Here is a 22,189-nt window from a genome sequence, read left to right as displayed (position 1 = left end):
AAGCATTCATATGTATCTCCTTTCCCTCTAGATGCTTCATTAAAATTTGAGCAAAACAATAACAGTGTTATAAGCACACAAATCTGAGAATAAGAATAGGGCCAAGAGAAAACAGTGTACTTTTTTTTTTTGCGGTACGCGGGCCTCCCACTATTGTGGCCTCTCCTGTCGCGGAGCACAGGCTCCGGATGTGCAGGCCCAGCGGCCATGGCCCACAGGCCCAGCCACTCCGCGGCATGCGGAATCCCCCCAGACCAGGGCACGAAGCCGTGCCCCCTGCATCGGCAGGCGGACTCTCAACCACTGCGCCACCAGGGAAGCCCAAAACAGTGTATTTTTGAGAGATAGAAAGTGGATGAAAGAGTAGTGACTGATTTATGTATCCACTGAACGAATTTTTATTGAAGCGCTCAAGTGGGGATGTACAGTTGAATAAGAAAGAAAGGCTCTTTCTCAAGGAGTTTTTAGGGGGAATATAATAATATTTTAATATTATATGTTATGGATTTTTTCCTGTGTGATTTTCTTTCCACTGAAATTTAAAAATTAAAAAAAATTGGAAATTGTTAAATTATTTTTTTTATAATTGAAGGTGATTTAATCTATGTACAAAGTTGGGGAACAGTATTTGAAAAGAAAAAGAACAATGTTCATTTTAACAGTTAATTTTCATGTCTTCCTATTAGATACATAACTGAGCAGTTCCAGCTAAAATGCCAATGCTACTTTTGATATACAACAAATTTGCTTTTCTTTCTTTAATAGAATTGATTGGCAGGGAGTCAGTTTTTACTATGTGATATTTTTGTATTTTTTTCCAATTTAAGGTAGAAAATAAGATGATAAGCAAACAAACAGGGAAGGCATTAGAATCCAAGAGAGTTTAGAAACATTAGTATCACTGGGAGAGCTTTTATTGATGCCCAGGCTCCAACCTTAGAAACTGTGATTTAATTAGTCTGGCTTGATGTCTGGGTTGGGTCCCAGACATCAGTATTTTTAAAAACCTCCCTGATAAGTCTAACGTAGAGCCAGAGTTTTAGAACCACTGGTTTAGAGATAGAGTTATCTAGAAACAGGTTAACTGACCAGGAGCTTTGCAACACCCCACATGCCAGGACCACAACACAGAGCCATGAAATTAGAATCTCTGAGGAGAAATTTTTATATATTCACAGGTGATTCCTGATGCATAGCTAGAGCTGAGAACCACACTGATAAACTCAAATCTTTTGTAGAGCTAAAATTTTATATTGATGGCTGCTTAAAGTTCCATTTCTTTACATATATATATACATATATATATATATATATATATATACACACACACACACACACACACACATATCCTTTGAGATATATTATTTCAATTTCTACCTTTTTCCCCAATCTTATTTTTCACACACAGACACACACACACACACACACACACACACACACACACACACACACACACACTTTCCCCGTTTTATTGAGTTGCATGTCTTCTCAGATTACCTCAAATCCTTTCTGGCATACAGTTGGATATAAACAGAGAGAAATAAAATCACTATGAATATTTAGTTCTATATCTAGGACCTGGTTTTTCAACCTCAGCACTAATGACATTGTGGACCATGGCAGAATTCTTTGCTGTGAGGGACTATCCTGTGTGTTGTAGGATGTTTAGCAGCATCCCTGGCCTTTCCCCACTAGATGCCAGTATCGTGTTCCTAGCTGTGACAACTAAAAATGTCTCTAAGCATTGTCAAATGTCCTTTATGGGGGCAGAATCAGCCTAGGTTGAGAACCATTGATTTAAAGATTGATTTCCAGTGTTTGGCTAATAAAACCCCCAAAGCCTGCAAACACCAAATGCATATAGCATTTACCGTTATTGGTCCGTGTCTTTTGCTTCTTAATAGCAGCTCTCCCTTAAAGCCAATAAAGCTTTCATTTTTCTTCCTTGGAAAATTTTGCTTATGTGTTGAAACTGTCAAAACTGAAGAATATTACCAAACAACTCTGAAACAGCCGTTCTGGTTTTTGTGAACTGAAATCATACGGATTTAAACTGCCCTATACTGGATGTATTTGTAACTGTATTTCATAACTGTATCTGTATCTTTGTAACATCTGTGTAACCAAGTCAGAGTTTTCTAAACAATGAGAATTTTCTGACAATTTAGTGGCAAGGATGGTTTCAGGATTTCAGAAGCAAAGAAATAAAGCGTATCAATGATACACCAAATGTGGCCTCTTGGTGGCACTGTTTATTTTTATAAAAATGATACCTGAGCTCCAGAAGATGCAACACTTGATGTATTATGCTTTTCAGAATACGTAGTTTAAGTTCAATAAAATAAATGATTTTCAGGAAGATGCAGTTTCCATAGAAAGATTGTTGTACTGTCACTCTCCCAGGCTGTGATAGCTGCATCCCCACAATTTGTTGTAGGTCAGGTTGGCACTCAAGTAAGGTTTGTAGGCTGGTGGCAGGGTGTAATTACCAAAACAAAAAGACATAGATACAGCATGTCATCCCTGCTAATGACCACAACATTTTCTTGCCCAGTAATCTGTAACAAAAAGCCACATAAACGATCAAGCTGCCTTTAAGTGCAGCACTAAAGAAAAACTTGGTGGCACAAAAATTATTCCAGCCAATTGAGTGGAAATGACAGAGAATAATACAAAGTTATCTCTGCTAGGGAGATGTGTGTTTGGAATGTCACCAATGGACAGTGCGTGGAGAAGGCCACACTTCCTTACAGGCACACTGCAATCTGTGTAAGTATGTTCACTTCCTTGAGAACACCTCCAGATGATACAGCTCCTTCAGAGCATTTGCTAAGCACACATTTAAAGACATGTCTTTAGAGGGATTATTTTCTTGAATTTTTTTTATCATTAGAATAGAATACTGTCAGTTATCATCTGTTATTTTTGGCATTTTTCTTTCCCCAAAGTAACTATTCAACCAATTTTTTTTCTTATTCTTTCTCATATTTCTGTATCTTTCTAACATAGACAAATTTGAAAAACAATTTCCTTATTTCTTCCTTAGTTACACTCACAAAACACACACGTGAAATGATTCCATTTTATTGACATACAGTTTTATAAAGCAAAAAAGTTTTTTTTCTGCTTCCAGTTTAAACCTTTTTTGGATGGATAGGTTCTGAATTTCTTATTTATGAAAACAGAGCAAGAGGCACAGCTTTAATCTTTATAATAACTTCCCAATATTTAAAAGAGATTTTGGCTTTTGGTATGTGGACTCCAAGCATACGTAAGGTAGTCGCATGATTCCATGGTACTGACACTGTTCTTTATATTGTATGCATTGCTTTTAGCATTGATGACTTGCATTGAAACATTCATGAACTCCTTTCTGGGATCAAAACCTGAATAGCGAGAGAGCTTGTCAAGGGTAGATTATATTACTCAAACTTTAATAAAAGCCATTCTCAAAATTTATTTGGCACAAAAATTCCTCAAATGCTTTTCAAACATTTTTATTTCTTCTTAAGATGCAGCAGTGTTGCTAGGGTAAGAAACCTGTTTTTTGTTGTCCAGTTCTACATAGCATTTCAGAATTAATATAATTGTGAGCTTTCCATGATTTGGAATAAGATTAATTCTTCCCAAAAGAGTCCCCTTCTCCAGAAAAATGACCAAATGCAAGTCAGATAAACGGCAAAATTAACACTTCAGAAGTGTAGAATAATTGAACTAAAAGAAATTTTAATTGTTATTTAGCCTAATACCTTAGTTGAATAGATGATAAAATTAAAATCCAGAGAAGTCTTCACCGCAGCCAAAATTATGTTAATTGCTAGTGATAATTAAACTTTTGCTTTGAATTCAATTTGCATAGTATTACCACTGCTCATTCCGGATGATAGGAGAAGGCTGGCTTCTGTGTTGTGGAGAATATCAAGATGTTCTTATAATTGATGCCAAAAGTTTGGTTATTATTCACACTTTCATATCATCTCAGTCTCCGGATTGGATCAACTGCATGTGCATTGTTCACTCCATGAGAATTCAAGGTAAGAGTTAGGTATTATCTAACACTAGAGATAGCGTATAAACATATCACCTTTGAATTATTTGTTAAATTAGTGGGCAAGAGTTCAGAATGCTTCTTTATGTTTACCTACTGGTAGGGATAGCTTTCTAAGCCAGATCAAGAAAAACTGAGAACATCCATCCCAGTGGTTCAAATCACTGGAAAGTCAGCAAGAGGTCATGAGGAAGTGGAAAGAGGAGACACTGTGTTTCCATGACCCAGTTCTGCTTTGATACATTTTAAGAGTGACGAGCAGGTGTTTGTTGTGGATTAACAGGACTCTTGGATTTGCCCTGCTGTATCTCCTGGATGTAGTAATGAAGAGAATTCAGTTCCTGTAATGAGGGAAGGCTGGCTCCTTACTTATTTCTGAAATAGGAAGGTGTAATTAGTATTGCCAGCGTGATGGTTTGCAATGTGGTTCTGCTTTTAGTGGTGCTCTCCTTTTACATGGGAGTCACTTTGAAATTGCAAAACAAATTTAGAATGTGATCTAAAATGTTTACTTTTTTAATTAAAAAAACAGCTGAGTATTTTCTACCTACATGCCCTGCATAATCCTTAAATGACTATGAAATGATCTTTAGAGTAACCAGTTATAACAGTGGTCAGCTTATATATGACCTTTGTTGTTTTTACAGAAGATTCTCTCTTGGTAGTGTCAGTAGCTGGTGAGCTCAAAGTATGGGATCTCTCTTCATCTATCAACAGCATTCAGGTTGGCTTGTGAAACTATCCTTTATTCTCCAATTTCAAGCATATGTATTGACATTTTTAAAATTATAAGAGTGTTACATTCTCATTGTTAAAAGTCCAAATGATGTAGAAGTATATAAGTTTTACGTCCATGTACTTTTTCCCTATCTCTCTTCTAAGTTGTGAGCATTGGTAACAATTGCATGGTATCTTTCCAACCTTTTCTCTGTATGTATACAAATGTTTTTATCTACACGCATATGCGTGCGCACACACACACACACACACACACACAAACATTGATTATAATTTAATTAAAAAAATTCATCGTGGAATATTTCCCTGTCCCTTACAGCAGAAGACCCCATTTCTTCTGGCTCTTTGTGAGCTGTGGCAATGGGGGTAACATACACTGGGAGTCCAGTATATTCACCTGCTCCCTAGCATCAGGCTACAAGTCGAGGTGATGGACAAAAGAACAGTCATAGAATTTGTGCGGTTGACAGAACTGTTTCAACTGCCCCATACTCTGGACTATCCTCTAGAATTTCTTGGTTGGGAAAACCTGGGAATTGTGTTGGCATACTGAGCCCAAAAAACACACACCCAGCATTATCAGAAACTTATTGAGAACATAGTATTGCAGGTGTTCTGTGCTGGCTACGCTTTTGTCTTTTCAAAACATTTTGTTTGTTTTTCTATTTTAGCAATTAAGATACTGCAAAGGTTTTTTAAAAAATTATTTCCCTTTTTTTTGTTTTATCTTTCTGCCATATCTGAAAGTAACTTATTCATATCTTTATATTCTCAGTATCCTGCAGCAAATTTCCCGACAGAATGTTTGTTGAATGATTGTATATAATGAATTCTTGAATTCAAGTGGGTTTCCTTTTCGTGGTTTCTTTTGCAAAGTAACTTTCTTAGTTCAGAAAACTCAAAAGGAAAGTTGGGTGCTTTTTTATAATAACAGTGTGATCTACTTCAGGTTTAGAGGGGAGCAGTCTTCTAATACAGTTTTATATAAATTAACTAGAACTAGTACTAAAACCTTTTTATTCCTTTTGAAGGAAAAGCAAGATGTTTATGAAAAGGAATCCAAATTTCTTAATTCCCTGAACTGCCGAACAATACGATTTTGCACGTATACAGAGAGACTTCTACTGGTGGTATTTTCTAAATGTTGGAAGGTATTATAAAATAACATAATAAGTACCAGTGATACACAAATGTAATTTGATTTTTATCTTGTTCAGTGCAACAATTATAAGAATATGTTTTAAATATGATACAAACTTTTTATAATATTATTACCGCAGCAGGGAATTACTTGTCTTTTATGACTGAATTTTATCAGTTTTCCTCTCACTACACTGGGTAATTTTCCTTCCCAGGATATTGTATATATAAAGTATATCCTAATTTTATTAATAACAAACTATTATAATAGTGAGCATTTGTCTCAGATTATTTTAAAGAGTTGATGCCTGCACTTTATAGTTAAAAAGAAAACTAATACTTTTCACCTACATACATTGGTCTTATTTTTATATTTTTTTTCTTTTTCTGCTTTGTCACTACATTTGTTTTTAGGGACTATATACATTCTTTTCTTGTGAATATATTCACTGACATCTCCAAGAAGAAAGGAAAGCTAAGTTACTATCATTTGATAGCATCCTTTTTTTCTCTAATGTTTCATATACTTGGCTCAGTTAACAAAACTATATTGTCTTACTTAAAGGCTTATATTTTTGAACTAAAATGTAAAGTAGATGGTTCAGCATGTACTTTAGGATTTCTACTGTATCAACTTCTTTTGTGTGTAATAAATTTTTCAAATGTTCAGGTTTGACTATACATATGGAAAGAATAAAATTGCATAGAAAATTTGGGATTTTTGGTCTCTGTGCGTAATGGGCACATTCTGGAATGATACTGTCGGATGGTTTGTCCACTGAAACCTACCTAGGATAAATGCGAAAAAATAAGTACTAGTGAAATATTATCTTGGTCCATGAGTATAGTGTGGCCTGTTATGATACTTAATACTTAATATTAATAATTGATATGTTGTTGCATTAACACTGTTATCTAAATAGTCTTGATAAGCATAATTTATCTTTCTCCTCGGTAGATTAGATTGGAAGCTTCTGTTAATGGGCATCATTCATTCTGTATTTTAGGTTTACGATTATTGTGATTTTTCTCTTCTTTGGACTGAAGTTAGTGGGAGCGGGCAGTTCTTTGCTGGTGGAGAGGTGCTTGCTGCTCACAGAATCATCATTTGGACAGAAGATGGTCACAGTTATATCTATCAGCTGCTGAACAGGTGGGCTCAGATGGGAGCAGCATACAAAACATTCAGGTAGAAAATGAACTTTGGGAGGTTTATTATGGAAAAATCCCCACATGCTGCCCATGATCAAAAACCAGAACAAAACAACTTTGGCACTAGAAGATTTACTCTGGGCTTGGTAGGCTTCAGCCTTTGTATAAAACAGCAGGGGATGAAGGAATGAGATTAACCATGTATAACTTGTACAGCTGGTGCTGGGTTTTCAAAAAGTCACTTGTAATTATTAACCCAACAATTTCTAACTAGAGTTTAGAAACTTGAATGGTACCATCCGGCTTTTGAAAGTGGGAGGGGAAAAAAACGAATAAAGAACCCCAAAGTTCTAAACTTTGCTTTTTATTTTTCACTATGCAGTGGGCTTTCAAAAAGCATATACCCTGCTGATGGAAGAGTGCTTAAAGAGACCATTTATCCTCATTTACTGTGCTCTACTTCTGTGCAGGAAAATAAGGTAATGCAAGAAAAGAATGACTGCCTCAAAGCTGTTACACTCCACTTCTCAGATAAGTGTTGCTTTGTCTGTAACAGAGTCTGGCTTGAAAAAATTGAATTGAAGAATCACATCAAGTTGTTAACGAGAAAATTAAATCTAATTGTTAATGGCTACTGAAGAAAACTTTGCCTTTAGAAAAGCTATTTTTTAAGTCTGCTTAACTAAACAATACATATTTATTATGGAATAATTATAAATGATAAAAAAGGAAGAATTAAAATTTCTAATTTTACCACCATACATATTCAATATGAATATTTTTATTTTTTATATTTACTTATTTTAATTGGAAAATATTCAAATATTTGAAAGGTTGTAAGAATAGTACAATGACCAGTCACATACCCTTTACCTAGATTCACCAATTGTCACCATTCGCCGTATTTATTTCCTCTCCCTCTCTCATTCTCTTTCTCTCTCTCTCTCTCCCCCACCATATATATATGCATACACATTTTTTCCACTGACCTTTCTAACAGATAGTTTGATACAAAGTTATTAACATTTTGATGTATCTACTTCATTTTTTAAAGTTTATCAAATGGCTTATATCCTGCTTTTTTTTATTCTTAAGGAAGCTGGATATTGAGATCATTTTCACATGCATTTAGCTATTCTTCTGAATAAATTTTCTTGTTACAACAAATATAACTATGATTCCTGGCAGAGAGTTGAGGATGTAATTGTGGGTTTTCACTTGACTGAATTATACCTTTGACACTCTATGAAGCCTGAAAATTTAAGCAGTTAGTTTACTTTAGTGTCAATGAAAGTGGTTTTTTTTAACCTATTGGACTTAGTCATCAGTTAATTATCCAAAAGGTATTTCATGGAGAATGGAGGAGTTTTGAATTAGTGATGTGTCAAACAACGAAGCATGCTACGTTTTACAGTGATGGTTTGCTTAATTAGGCAGCATAGCTGCTGCAAATCCTATGGTTCAGTATCACCTCTTTAACATATCTGTGAGGTTTTGTTGCAAAAACTTGATTAAGACTGTCAGCCAAAAATTAGAACTCCAAGTGCCACTAGGGCATAGGCAAACTTTAGAGTTATGGTGTGGAACACTATTTCTAAAGTCATTCGTGGGTTGCAATAGAGCCTTGTTTTGCGGTTGATCACAAAAGCTTTATTGTGGTTTACTCAGAAAGGCATTTTAAGTTATTTTTTAAAGGACTTGCCCTTTTTTTCCTTTTTAGCTCCCGAATGCATTTTTATAAAGCACAGTCTGCCCTAAAAGCTAGATATAAGAAATGTCCTTTAGGAGCTTCTAGTCTACTGCAAATATCAATGCTATACATAACTATGAGGAAAAAGAACAGCGATTACAAATTAACTTAAAAAAATACTAATCTTATGGGAAGCCACCTTGCTTTGTGTCTCAAAAGGTGAAGGCAGGGCTTCCCTGGTGGTGCAGTGGTTGAGAGTCCACCTGCCGATGCAGGGGACACGGGTTCGTGCCCCGGTCCGGGAAGATCCCACATGCCGTGGAGCGGCTGGGCCCGTGAGCCATGGCCGCTGAGCCTGTGCGTCTGGAGCCTGTGCTCCACAACGGGAGAGGCAACAATAGTGAGAGGCCCGCGTACCGCAAAAAAAAAAAAAAAAAAAAAGGTGAAGGCATAGATTTGTGAGTCTTCTGTCGATGTATAATTCTTGTTTAGACAACCACAGTTGTTTCTGTATCTTAAAAGTGGGAAGTACTTGGAAGCCAGTGAAAATGAATAGAATAATCTGAAACAAAAAGAAGCTGGTCTACTCATCCGTAGACCTTTGCTTGCCCTTTATCCGGCCAAGAAACTAAATTCAGACCTTGTTCTCCCTATTCAAAACATCACCAATATTCACTAAATATAAGACTTCTTACTGTTTCATGCAGTTACAAGGTAATGAAGGCATTTTCATGGTGTCGGGAGGTGAGTTTGATAGATACAATGAACTTAGAGAATTATGCTCTGTAAACATGTTTTTTGGAGTGATGCCACAGAATTAAATCCCAGTGTGTGACAGTAACATGTTCTCATGTGATGCCAGGAACTTACCTGCTGATGGAGTTGTAGTAGCAAAAATGGGGACTCCTCCTTCATTCCAACAGCTTTAGGAAAGTCTCCCTAGCTTGAAATCATAGCTGATGATCACTGAAACTTGTAGTAGGGGTCCTGGCTGCTGAGGCAAGGAACTGGGCTTCCCAGGGTCTTAGCTGTGGAGTAAGATAGCAGTGTTGAGGTGGGAGTAGATGGGATAGAAACAGCCTGAGGATTGCAGATAAGGAATTTGGAAGCGTGAACTAAGAGTAATGACAATGACGATGATGATGGGTAACTTTTTTTTTCAGTCCTTATTATCGTTAAACATACGCACTGCCTTATTTACACGAGTTTCCACCATGACCCCATTTTGAAACTGATGTTCAGGAAGGTTAATTCCCAGGATTTGAACCTAGGCGGTTTGGCCCCAGAGTCTGGGAATGGACTTTTGAGTGAGTTTCTCATTTGTTTTGAGAATGGATAATAAGAATGGTTACTGCTTATTGAGTATGTCCCAAATGCCTGGAACCATACTAAGCACCTTACCTTTATCAACTCATTAATCCTGACAGTAATCCCATATAGTAGGTGCTTTTATTTATTAGCCTTCTTTCACAGTTAGAGAAAATGAGATATAGAGAGGTTAAGTAAATTGCCTAAATCAAGTAATTGGCTCTTTTAATAGAGTTAGTATGTGCTAAAACCAGGATTTGAATCCAGGCATTTACCACAAGATAATTGTTTTTTTTTTTTGCTTTTTTTTTTAAGAGTCTTTTTTTTTAACATCTTTACTGGAGTACAGTTGCCTTACAATGGTTTGTTAGTTTCTGCTGTATCACAAAGTGAATCAGCTATACATATACATATATCCCCATATCCCCTCCCTCTTGCATCTCCCTCCCACCCTCCCTATCCCACCCCTCTAGGTGGTCACAAAGCACCGAGCTGATCTCCCTGTGCTATGCGGCTGCTTCCCACTAGCTATCTATTTTACATTTGGTAGTGTATATATGTCAATGCTACTCTCTCACTTCGTCCCAGCTTATCCTTCCCCCTCCCCGTCCTCAAGTCCATTCTCTACGTCTGCATCTTTATTCCTGTCCTGCCCCTAGGTTCATCACCTTTTTTTTTTTTTTTTTTAGATTTCGTATGTGTGTTAGCATACAGTATTTGTTTTTCTCTTTCTGACTTACTTCACTCTGTATGACGGACTCTAGGTCCATCCACCTCACTATAAATAACTCAATTTCATTTCTTTTTATGGCTGAGTAATATTCCATTGTATATATATGCCACATCTTCTTTATCCATTCATCTGTCGATGGACACTTAGGTTGCTTCTATGTCCTGGCTATTGTAAATAGTGCTATGAACATTGGGGTGCATGTGTCTTTTTAAATTATGGTTTTCTCAGGGTATTTGCCCAGTAGTGGGATTGCTGGGTCATATGGTAGTTCTATTTTTAGTTTTTTAAGGAACCTCCATACTGTTCTCCATAGTGGCTGTACCAATTTACATTCCCACCAACAGTGCAAGAAGGTTCCCTTTTCTCCATACCTCCTCCAGCATTTATTGTTTGTAGATTTTTTGATGATGACTGTTCTGACCGGTGTGAGGTGATACCTCATTGTAGTTTTGATTTGCATTTCTTTAATGATTAGTGATATTGAGTATCCTTTCATGTGTTTGTTGGCCATCTGTATATCTTCTTTGGAGAAATGTCTATTTAGGTCTTCTGCCCATTTTTGGATTGGGTTGTTTGTTTTTTTGATATTGAGCTGCATGAGCTGCTTATATATTTTGGAGATGAATCCTTTGTCAGTTTCTTCATTTGCAAATATTTTCTCCCATTCTGAGGTTTGTCTTTTCCTCTTGCTTATGGCTTCCTTTGCTGTGCAAAAGTTTTTAAGTTTCATTAGGTCTTGAGAAAGAAAAACAGAGCTGGAGGAATCAGGCTCCCTGACTTCAGACTGTACTACAAAGCTACAGTAATGAAGACAGTATGGTACTGGCACAAAAACAGAAATATAGATCAATGGAACAGGATAGAAAGCCCAGAGATAAACCCATGCACATATGGTCACCTTATCTTTGATAAAGGAGGCAAGAATATACAATGGAGAAAAGACAGTCTCTTCAATAAGTGGTGCTGGGAAAACTGGACAGCTACATGTAAAAAAATGAAATTAGAACACTCTCTAACACCATACACAAAAATAAACCTAAAACGGATTAAAGACTTAAATGTAAGACCAGACACTATAAAACTCTTAGAGGAAAACATAGGCAGAACACTCTTTTACATAAATCACGGCAAGATCCTTTTTGACCCATCCCCTAGAGAAATGGAAATTTAAAAAAAGTAAACAAATGGGACCTAATGAAACTTAATTCACTGTTAATGACTATTTTAATACCTCTTGGAGGACAGGTACTTCTTGTGATGGGTACTGGGTACTGTGACGAAAAATCAGAATCACATGATAAGGGGCTTTGAGGGAGTTTTCATGTGAACTAGAGAGGAAACTACTGGAAAGGAGGAGGATTGAGGTGTCAAGGAGTGGGTGTGAGCAAGTGAGGAGTGGTAGTACAGAAGTGAGCGTAGAGGGAGTAACAGCGTATGGGGAGCATGGGCTGTAGGGGCAGCACATTTTGCTGGGAGGGAGGAGATGTGCTGCAACCAACTTCAGTAACCACCCAGCCTCTCTGGAGCATCATCCTCATATCAAAATCATGAGAGAGCTGGACTACTCAATTTTAAGGTTCCCAAAGGTTGAGAGAGTTTGAGAAGCCAATCTACCCAAGTTTTATTGTACCATTTCTAACACCTACAAAAATGGTGGCCTTGAGAAGTATAAGACCCCAAAGTGCCTTCTGAATCTTTAAAAAAAATATATTATTCAGAGAACTCACTTCACTGGAACTGTTTTTCTTCAATGATCTCATTTCTTGGGACTATAGAGGATTACATATCTTGCTCTTGAATTAGTTTCTTATTCTCCTCTCGTCTTAGTTTCCTTATCTCTATAACAGAAATAATAATAAAGTTTATTTACTATGTAGCTTTGTTGTAAGGATTAAATGTAGCAATATTTGGGCCCTTAATATTCTCTAGAGATACGTTATAGAATTTTTCCACTAAAATAACTAAGTCTGGACCTTCAAACATGTGCTTTCTGACTAGAAACTATCACTTTCTTAGGCTTCTTTAATTCTAGCACCAGCAGTTGGCTTTCTTTTCAGGGTGCCTTTTATTTGTACATCAAAAGAGGGTTTTGTTTTTGTTTTTGTAATCACTTAATCATTTTGATCCCTTGTGTGTAATCTCTATATACAGGTCTGCCCAAAGAACCTCTACACTGCACTGAGGTACTAGGGAGATTCTGAACCCATTCACTAGTGAAAGTGTATCTTTAAGAGCTCTGGTACCCAATATTCATACTGTGCCACAACAAAACTATATATTTATATATATAAATATATTTATGTTAATTATAACTTATACATTTATTTTTACTAGTATCTATCTACCTATCTATCTATCTATCTATCTATCTATGTAAGTTATGAATTCATTTTTCTTTGTGGCCATTTGGGAAGTTTAAAATCAAGTATGTTAAATCTGAAAAATGGTCAAAAGAAAGTAGAAAGCATAATAATACCACAAAATTACCACACAAATATTAGCTGTTGCTATTTTAACTGACAATTGGAACTGAAGGGATCATAAAGAAATCAGACCTCCTCAGTGGACAGTACAGCACTGTCATCAGGACGTGGGCTCTTGAGTCAGAATTACTGGACTCAAAAGCCCACTGCCATCTATATCACCTTAAACAAATTAACCTCTTCCCTCTCAGATTATTCATCTGTAAAATGAAGAAAATGATAGTACCAACTTCACAGGATTATTGTGAGGACTACTTAACTGAATACATGCAAAGACCCTAACAGTATACGTAATACATACACTGAACATGTTCAATAAATGTTAACTATTCTTATTAGCTCTCTGAAATCTAGCTGATGACTTTGCTTCTTATTTCATAAAACCTTTTTTGTTTTGAGTAAGAGGACTATTTCACTTAATTACTTGAAATTTTTTAAACAGTGGGAAACAAATGGAAATAATTTAGTTCATCTATGAAGTCTTGTTCCTTCATTTAAAAACAGTGGCTGCCATTATATAGATTTTTTTGAAGATATTTTTTCTACATAAATGCTAACTTTTTTATTTGGACCAGAGCCTTCCCTTTGTTATGGGCTACATGAATGAAAGGAAAGAGCCTTTTTATAAGGTACTTTTCTCTGGAGAAGTCTCAGGAAGAATTACTTTGTGGCACATCCCTGATGTTCCTGTATCCAAGTTTGATGGTTCTCCTAAAGGTAAGACAATTTCTATTTCTAATCACATGTCTTCTGAGAACTACTTTATAATTAACTCAGTGTTTTTTTTTCTAAGTTGAGTAATATGAGTCAACAAACAAGAAAAAGTTCTCATGTACCACTATGCATTAGATGCTAACATAAAAGTAGTATAAACATGATGCTTATAGATCTTATACAACAATGCAACAAGTGTAATTCAAATTAACATCAACTTAACATGAATGATGTTTTATTGACTTGAAATGAATGTTGACAATATGAATATAGGATAGACTGATAGACCATATTCATATTTTTGAATTTGTCATGTCCATATCCTGTACCCCTTTTCAACCAATTTCTCTATTCAAAAGAGTTTCTCCGTTCTTTTCAGTTGATTTAAGTCTAAAATGAATGCACTAATACACATCTATTCTTCCGAGGCTCCTTGAGGGAGAAAGAATCAATAAAATAGCATTTGGAGTGAAAGCAATGGATGGCAGAACTTTTCTGCCTATAACATACTGTTAGGATGGCAAAAGAGTCTCCATGTTCCCCAAAGTATGGTGCCTTGATAATATTTTCTATATCTATGATGAATTTATAAACCAAATTTTCCCTTATGTGTTTTCCTTTTAGAGATACCAATAACTACCACCTGGACCCTTCAAGATAATTTTGATAAGCATCATACCATGTCACAAAGTATTATTGACTACTTCTCTGGGTTTAGAGATGAGAATGGAATTGTGGTTGTCACTTCATCAGAGTATGTTCCAAGTCTTGATAAACTAATATGTGGCTGTGAAGATGGGACAATTTTCATTACACAGGCTTTGAATGCTGCCAAAGCAGGACTTCTAGAAGGCGGTTCTTTACTAAAAGGTCATTGAATTTTATTTGACCCTATTTATTTAATTTACCTAAGCTTCAACTTTAATAAGCTATACTAAGAAGATTGCTGAAGCTTAAGAAAATTACAGGCATTTGCTAATAAATTTGTGCATGTTTTAATGTTAAAGTAAAACGCACATATAGGTTTTTTTTTAAAAGTCAAACAGAAGGTTATACAATGAGAAATACATTTCTCTCCTTCTTTGATCTTCCAGGAAGATCACCAAAGGCAAGTGCTAATAAGTTTCTTTATACACTTTTTGAAATTTCCTATGCATATATAAGCATATAACAAAAGAGCAGTATACATTCTTTTAATTATATTATAAAAATAGAACCACATTCTACACACTTTACTAAAATGTCCTTAATAAAATATTTTGAGCACATTCTTTATGACTTAATTTTAAATGATTAATAATGATTGAATTCTAATTTAAAAAATCTCCTATGATGGGTGTTCAAGTTTTTTCTTGTCTTTGGCTACTATAGACAATGCAGAATTAACTATCTTTGCACATATATGTAGGTATATGTATAGTATTAATTTCCAGGAGTAGAATTACTAGATCAACCTTTATGTGTATTTTTAATTTTGAAAATATATCTTAAAATGTTCTCCAAAGTACATCAATATACATGTGTGTCCACTAACACAGATGTATGAGAATGCCTTTTCCCCCAAGCCTTAGCCAACTTACTGTGCTATTCAATTTTTTAATATTTGCCAATCAGGAGAAAGTGGTATCTTCCTGTTTTAATTTTTAATTTTTTTGGTAATGAAATGTAAATGTGTTCTTATATATCTTTGTGCACTGCAACAGTGAAAATCTCTTAAATAAAGACCATTATGCAATAAGTTGTCTTATGTAAAGGAAAGAAATATAGGAGGTGATTGAGATTTGGGGCTGTGTAGGTAAATTTGTATACCACTTTTCATTGTATGGACCCTACTAGACTACAAGGTCCTGACAGACCAAATATCAATTAAAAAAAAAAAACAAAAAACGAAACTTGTTACATTGCCTATTGCTGTTCTCAGCTTACTTTGTCTACTTACTAAATGTTCTAACTTTTCAGTGATTCAGTGATTGAATGAAATAGAGGAGTGAGTAGCAATAAAGCAAGGAGAGGTAATACATCACTTTACATCTCAATGGCTGCTGTTAAAAGTTAGCAAAAAAGCTTAAGACCTTAGCATATTTTATCTAGGCTGATTTATCTTATCCTGAAAACAAGCAGAAACCTACATTTGATCTTTAGCATCTGAATTAATATTCATCTTGGTTTGCTAGTGGATATAAAGTGAGAAGGTACCTGACGGAATAGAAGTAATAATGATTCTTTGGGACTCATTTTCAGTGTAAATAAAGAGAGTTTGTGGTCTGTGGTCCTCTCCAGTTTTTTTAGGTTTAGCTAATAATGAAGGAAGAAGCAGTGTGGAAACTGGGTGTCAGTAAGCCTGTGTTCTAATACAGCTATGGTATGAAACACCTAGGTTCCTACCAAGTGCCAGTGCTAAGAAATTATGGACATTATTTTATTTATTCCACACAGTAGTCTTGTGTGAAGTAAGTGCTGTTATTATCCCACTTTTTCAGATGCAGTACCTGTGGCTTAGAGGGAAAAGGCAAGTTGTCCACAGTGACACATCTAGTAAGTGATAGACCGAGAAAAACAAAGCCAGATTTGTTTAACAGCAAAGCTGTGCTCTTAAATATTATGCTGTGTTTCTTCACACTTGGATTCAAGCCACTTAACCTCTCTGAGCCTCAGATACTTTTATCTGTAAAACAAAATGGTGGAACTAGGTAATCTGTAATATCTTTTAAAGCAAAAATATTCCGTGAAACTTTGCTTTTCTTTTATACTAGACTTGGTCATGCTGTTTTAAAGGACAGCAGTAGTGTTCTGAGATTATTTTTATAGAGACAAAATGTATAAATTGTTCACTCTTTTAGAACAGAGTTTGCTATTTCATAGCACTGGAATTGGTAACTTGCTAACATCCTTAAAGAATTAATAGACTTTGAACAACCAGATTTAGTGCTCCATCAAAAGCACGACCTGGCTTATAATAGGCACTTGCCTTTTGAGAGAATCCAAGGGTTGTTCATTAATTTTCTTAGTCAACTGCCTACCTTTAATTATATGTAGTTTCCTTACATTAAAAATTTATAAAAGAAAATCTCTGGACTATTTCTTGAACAAAAATAACTCTTTTTTATTATTTGGTGTTTGGTTGTTTTCCAGGTTCCCTTCCTCAGAAAGTTCTCAAAGGCCATCACCACAGTGTTACTTCCTTGCTTTATCCACATGGTCTCTCTTCAAAATTAGACCAAAGTTGGCTGGTGTCTGGGGACCAGGACTCATGGGTCATCTTGTGGGATATCTTTACTGAAGAAATTTTGCATAAATTCTTTTTGCAAGCTGGTTTAGTAACGAGTCTTTTGATGTCACCAGAGAATTTCAAAGTAAGTTAAGATAAAGAGTGAAACATAACACATAAATTTAAGTTATACATATAACATTTCAGAATGTTTAAAAAATGTAAGGAAAAATAACCCATATTTCCACAGAAAAGAAAAAACCATAATATAACTGGATGATTTTTATGAATTCCTTTCTTATATGTTATGCATTTTATTATTTTTACAGCTTATACAGATAATTTGGTTCTAAAGCAAAGGTCTCATCAATTCTTGGCTTTACAAAAGTCAGTTAATTCTCTTTAAGTACTTATACGTTTGTTCTTTTTTTTTTCCTAGTTCTACATCTTAATTTTTAATGGAATTTTCTTTTTAAATAAAAGTAATGGACACTCAATGGAAAAATAAATATGTAGGAACTGTAAATTAAAATTAACTTTTGCCTTCAACAATTTAATAATAATAATGATAGTTACACTTTCTTTTTCTTAAATAGATTTTTGTTTACTCTTTCATTTATTTAACAAATGACGAGCTTTAACAAATTTACGAGCATCTACCTTGTGCTGAGCAAAGGAAATACTTTCAGGTATAATTTTCTCATGCAATGTCAGCTTAAATTCAGCTTTCATAAAGCTGATATCTTTGATAAAATATGGACAGCCAAGTTTTGAGTTTTCTGAGTTTATAAGCTAGTTGATTGACTTGTAAACATTATTTCTCCATAGTAATGTTATGAAAAATCAGTTCCAAAGTAAAACCAGAGAAAACTTGCACTGTATTTTTGTAGTAAGAAAAAATGAAAGCAGTATTTCAGGAACAGAAATGATTAACCAAAACAGTAAAACAAAGTTAAGTGACCCCTCCCCCCCCCCCCAAAAAAAAACCTATGTGGTGATTTGGGATACCTTGATATATCTTTTATTCCTGAAGTTCTCCCTTTTTCAAAAAATTTTTTTTTCTCTCAGCCCCAGGACCGTAGTCCAAGTCAGTTCCACTCCTGACCCCTTTTACTTCTGCCTCAGTCATAGATGATTTAACTCCAAGGATCAGGACACATTCAAAGTCAAATAAAAAGGGAGTTTATTGAAAGGGCACAAGGGGCAATCCCTAGGCATCCAAGACAAAGCACTAGAGCAAGGACCTACAGTGGAACTTAAATTCAGAAACCAAGGTTACTCTTTGAATCCACTGCTCCAAAATGGTCTGCTTTTCTGTGATTGCTCCATTCTCTTGCCTCTTCCTATGATTTCTTTTAGCCTTACAATTTCAAACGCCTAGAAAAGAGAATCTGATTGGCCTAGTGTGGGTCTCTAGTATACATCTACTCCTGGCCATAGGATCTGTGTTCACGTGTTATGTGTGTTCTCTTGTGTTGTAGGTGTGTGTGAGTTTCCTGAAGTACACTGGGCTGTCTATTCTAGAGACTGGGGGTCAGGAAGGTTCTCCAAGAGGTAATAGTTGGGGGGCAATGCCATCTGTGCCCCATTCTACAAGTCCAGGCTCCCCATATATCACACCTGCCATTTTGTGATCCCCCCTCCGCCCCTCAGAATATCTGTAGTCTCCTTTACAAGTATTAGGAAAAATAACAAGTTCTCCAATGCCCCACAGAGAGAGGTCAGTGATGGGCACTGGGAGATTGTTCAGGAACCCTAGCTGATGCTTTTAACATAGCAGACGAAAGTCTGGCCGGGTGCCTTAGTCAAAGTAGGAGCATCGACATAGCAAGATGGTTAGAAAAGAAAAAAATAGCAGAGGAACTACCCACTGCCCCTTCTCACCACACCCCAGCCATACCCACTGATGGGCTGATCAGTGCCTGGACCTCGTGGTGAGGCACAAAGCTGCCCTGTCAACCTCTCCTAGATGAGCCTCAACAGTACCCAGCAAGAACAGTCTTTGTCCTAAACTATGCTGAAGGTAACCACATGCTGACGTTCTTGAAAGTATCTTAAGGATCTTTGTCCTGTGAGACTATTTTTGGTCCCTGTGTCTTTGAAGCTGTACATTCAGTTGGAACTATCTAATGCTTACCTCTTTTAGATTGTGTCTACACTGAGTTTCCTGTTTGGATTAGAATCTGTATAGTTCTGGGAACAGCACCAAATCACATTTTGAGGCTCTAAGTGGAAGATATCAGCTCATGATACCCTTGGGCCTAAGCTTGTGTCTACAAATAGCTTCTTTTTGTGGCAACAAATTAGTTCTGGGGTTTATTTTATTCTGCATTATTTCCGATGTCTGCCTCGCTGCCTGAATCTGCTGAGTGATGATCAAGTCCTTCATTTATCTTATAAGTAGATCTGGCCTGGAATTCTCCTCTTTACTTGTGTCTTTTGACCTTCCTAATAGGTCTTTGAATTTAAAATCTACTTGGTTTGTAAAGCTCCCCTGTGCAGTGTTATGTGGAGAGGTGCTAGAGAAAGCAGAACTGTCATTTTGTAAATGGGATTTTAACAAAAACTTATGTTACTAGGGGGGAAAATCTGATTTAATTTTAAAGAAAGCATTTGACTATTAGCTTACAAAGAATGCCATTTTTTTTTTCATAGCTACGAAGTCATCAGGTAATTTGCTGTGTGTGCAGTGACCATTCCGTGGCTCTCCTTCACCTTGAGGGGAGGAGGTGCCTCCTGAGCGCCCGAAAGCACCTTTTCCCTGTGAAAATGATAAAATGGCATCCCGTCGAGAACTTTCTAATTGTTGGATGTGCAGATGACTCTGTATACATCTGGGAAATTGAGACAGGTAAATTGAAATTTTACCCCTTTTCATCCTTTATATCTTTATGCATCAAAGCATTTGGCTGGGTGGAGAGTTCCAGAAAAGACACGGTGATGCCCTCACTTGCTTTTACCTTTGGTTGGGCTGCATTTAATGGCTTCGTTTGAAGGTGTGTATGGAAAATAAACACAACAGCCCAAGTCAGATCCTAACCCACTGATGATTACCTGACAGAGCAGTGCGCAGGAATGAGCCGGATATTTCTGGAAGCTATAAATAAAAACATAAGTTGTCTACTTTAATTATTAACAAGAGAGAAATTTAGTGTCCTACTACTAGTCTCAGTCATTGAATTCTGCTTTCTTCAGCATACTCACCATCTCAGCAACATTTTGAGCTAATTGTTGATCAGTAATCATGGAATATAATTAATTACAAAACTCCAAAATGTTGAGTCAGAGAAACTGAAAACTGAGTGGTTCCATTGAACTTTTGATGTCAGAGCATAGAGAATGTATAGTTTGAACTTTTAAGTTTTTCAAAAAGTTTTACTGTATAACTTAAGATTGAGAGTAACACATTTCAGGCCAATGCTGGGAACAAATCAAATAAAGCGAGGTAATGAATGAATGTGAGTCAAGGGAGTGCCCTGGAGAGTACATTTTACTGAAACCATTGCATGATTTGTATTGATTAATCAGTGGTGGCTTTATGCTGGGCGTTGTGAACAGACTGGATAGCTTATAATAGTTTAGAGCCATACTTCACCAAAATAATTGCTATTTTCTTTACATTTGACTTTCATGTATTAATGACGATGGTACACGGAGGATGCAAGATAATACCACCTTACATTTGTGCTTTGCTTTACAGCTTTGATGGGCCTCATGCTTATTTCCCATTAGATTATCACAACTTCTAGGGTAGGTAGAAGCGGTATTATACCCCATTGCATGGATGAGAAATTTGTTGCTCTGATCTGTAAGTGTGCTAGGTTACACACTAGTAAGTGGTGAACCAATATGAGGCCCCCCTCCCCGTTGTTCTTTGCACATATTCACAAGATTAAGAGAGTTTAGAATTCTTAGGTAATCTATCAACCTGAGTGATGATTGAGTATAATGGATCAAATAGGTTCTAATGCCTGGACTTGCCTCCAGGACCTGCAAGCAAAAACTGTATGATCTTGGACAAATAACTTGGCTTCATTGCTTGTCAATTTGCTCACCTATGAAATAGGAGTAATAATACTTGTCTTCCTATTAGGATTAAACTAACAAATACCTCCAATTCTTATAAACAGAGCCTGTAGATGCCAAGTCTTTAGGAAGAGTTAACTATTATTAATATTATTTAAAAATGCAGCAAAATCTTGATTTGTGCTAGTGAAATATGAATCTGTAAAACACATACACTTATAAATGTGTGCAACTGCATTTTTTAATGGTTATGATAGCATGTATGTATTTATTTATTTATTTTAACTTTTTATTTTATCTTGGCATATAGTTGCTTAACAACATTGTGTTAGTTTCAGGTGTACAACAGAGTGATTCAGTTATACATATACATGTATCTATTCTTTTTCAAATTCTTTTCCCAATTAGATTGTTACAGAATATTGAGCAGAGTTCCCTGTGCTACACAGTACATCCCTGTTGGTTATCCATTTTAAATATAGCGCAACTGCATTGTCTTTAATTGTGAAATTGTAAATACTTGCTCATCAAACATATTTTTTCCTAGAAAATGGAGTCTAGCAAGAATAAAAAAAATCTGGGCACTCATAAGTGTTTATGGTTCCATTGCCCCACCAGGACACCTTTCAGGCTATGCAACTTTTAATTTATCTGTTCCTGATGGGGCGGGCAGTAATGAAGGGAAGCCAAACCACTAGTACTTCTTGAAACCATATTTATTCCCACGTCGTATTTTAATTGTATTATTTCTTTTTATGCTCCCAAGGTATATAACCAAATGTAGAACAGTTGAAAAATACAGAGAAACATAAAAAAAATCCAAATAATCTGATCCCACTGCCTAAAGATAGCTGCTATTTATATTTTGATCTACTTTCTGTCAGACATCTTTCTATGTCGATAAATAGATGTCTATATTATATTTCAGTCACAGTCCTGGCCAGAAATT

General features: G+C 35.9%; 1 protein-coding gene across 1 annotated transcript in view; it reads left to right on the top strand.

Moving 5' to 3' along the window:
* Window positions 1–22,189, top strand: part of WDR72 (WD repeat domain 72) — a 209,115-nt gene that overhangs the window by 26,699 nt on the left and 160,227 nt on the right. The window contains exons 4-13 of the mRNA XM_033851701.2: window positions 2,691–2,769; window positions 3,860–4,034; window positions 4,696–4,772; window positions 5,818–5,937; window positions 6,934–7,079; window positions 7,461–7,557; window positions 13,868–14,009; window positions 14,631–14,876; window positions 17,139–17,359; window positions 19,870–20,065. Coding sequence (XP_033707592.1) covers window positions 2,691–2,769; window positions 3,860–4,034; window positions 4,696–4,772; window positions 5,818–5,937; window positions 6,934–7,079; window positions 7,461–7,557; window positions 13,868–14,009; window positions 14,631–14,876; window positions 17,139–17,359; window positions 19,870–20,065 — 1,499 coding nt within the window. The remainder of the gene's footprint in view (window positions 1–2,690; window positions 2,770–3,859; window positions 4,035–4,695; window positions 4,773–5,817; window positions 5,938–6,933; window positions 7,080–7,460; window positions 7,558–13,867; window positions 14,010–14,630; window positions 14,877–17,138; window positions 17,360–19,869; window positions 20,066–22,189) is intronic.

Source organism: Tursiops truncatus, chromosome 2 (genome assembly GCF_011762595.2).
Source record: "Tursiops truncatus isolate mTurTru1 chromosome 2, mTurTru1.mat.Y, whole genome shotgun sequence".
In the NCBI taxonomy this organism is placed as follows: domain Eukaryota; kingdom Metazoa; phylum Chordata; class Mammalia; order Artiodactyla; family Delphinidae; genus Tursiops; species Tursiops truncatus.
Note: the sequence above shows the minus strand (reverse complement) of the source record. Positions and strands in the feature narration are given on the sequence as shown.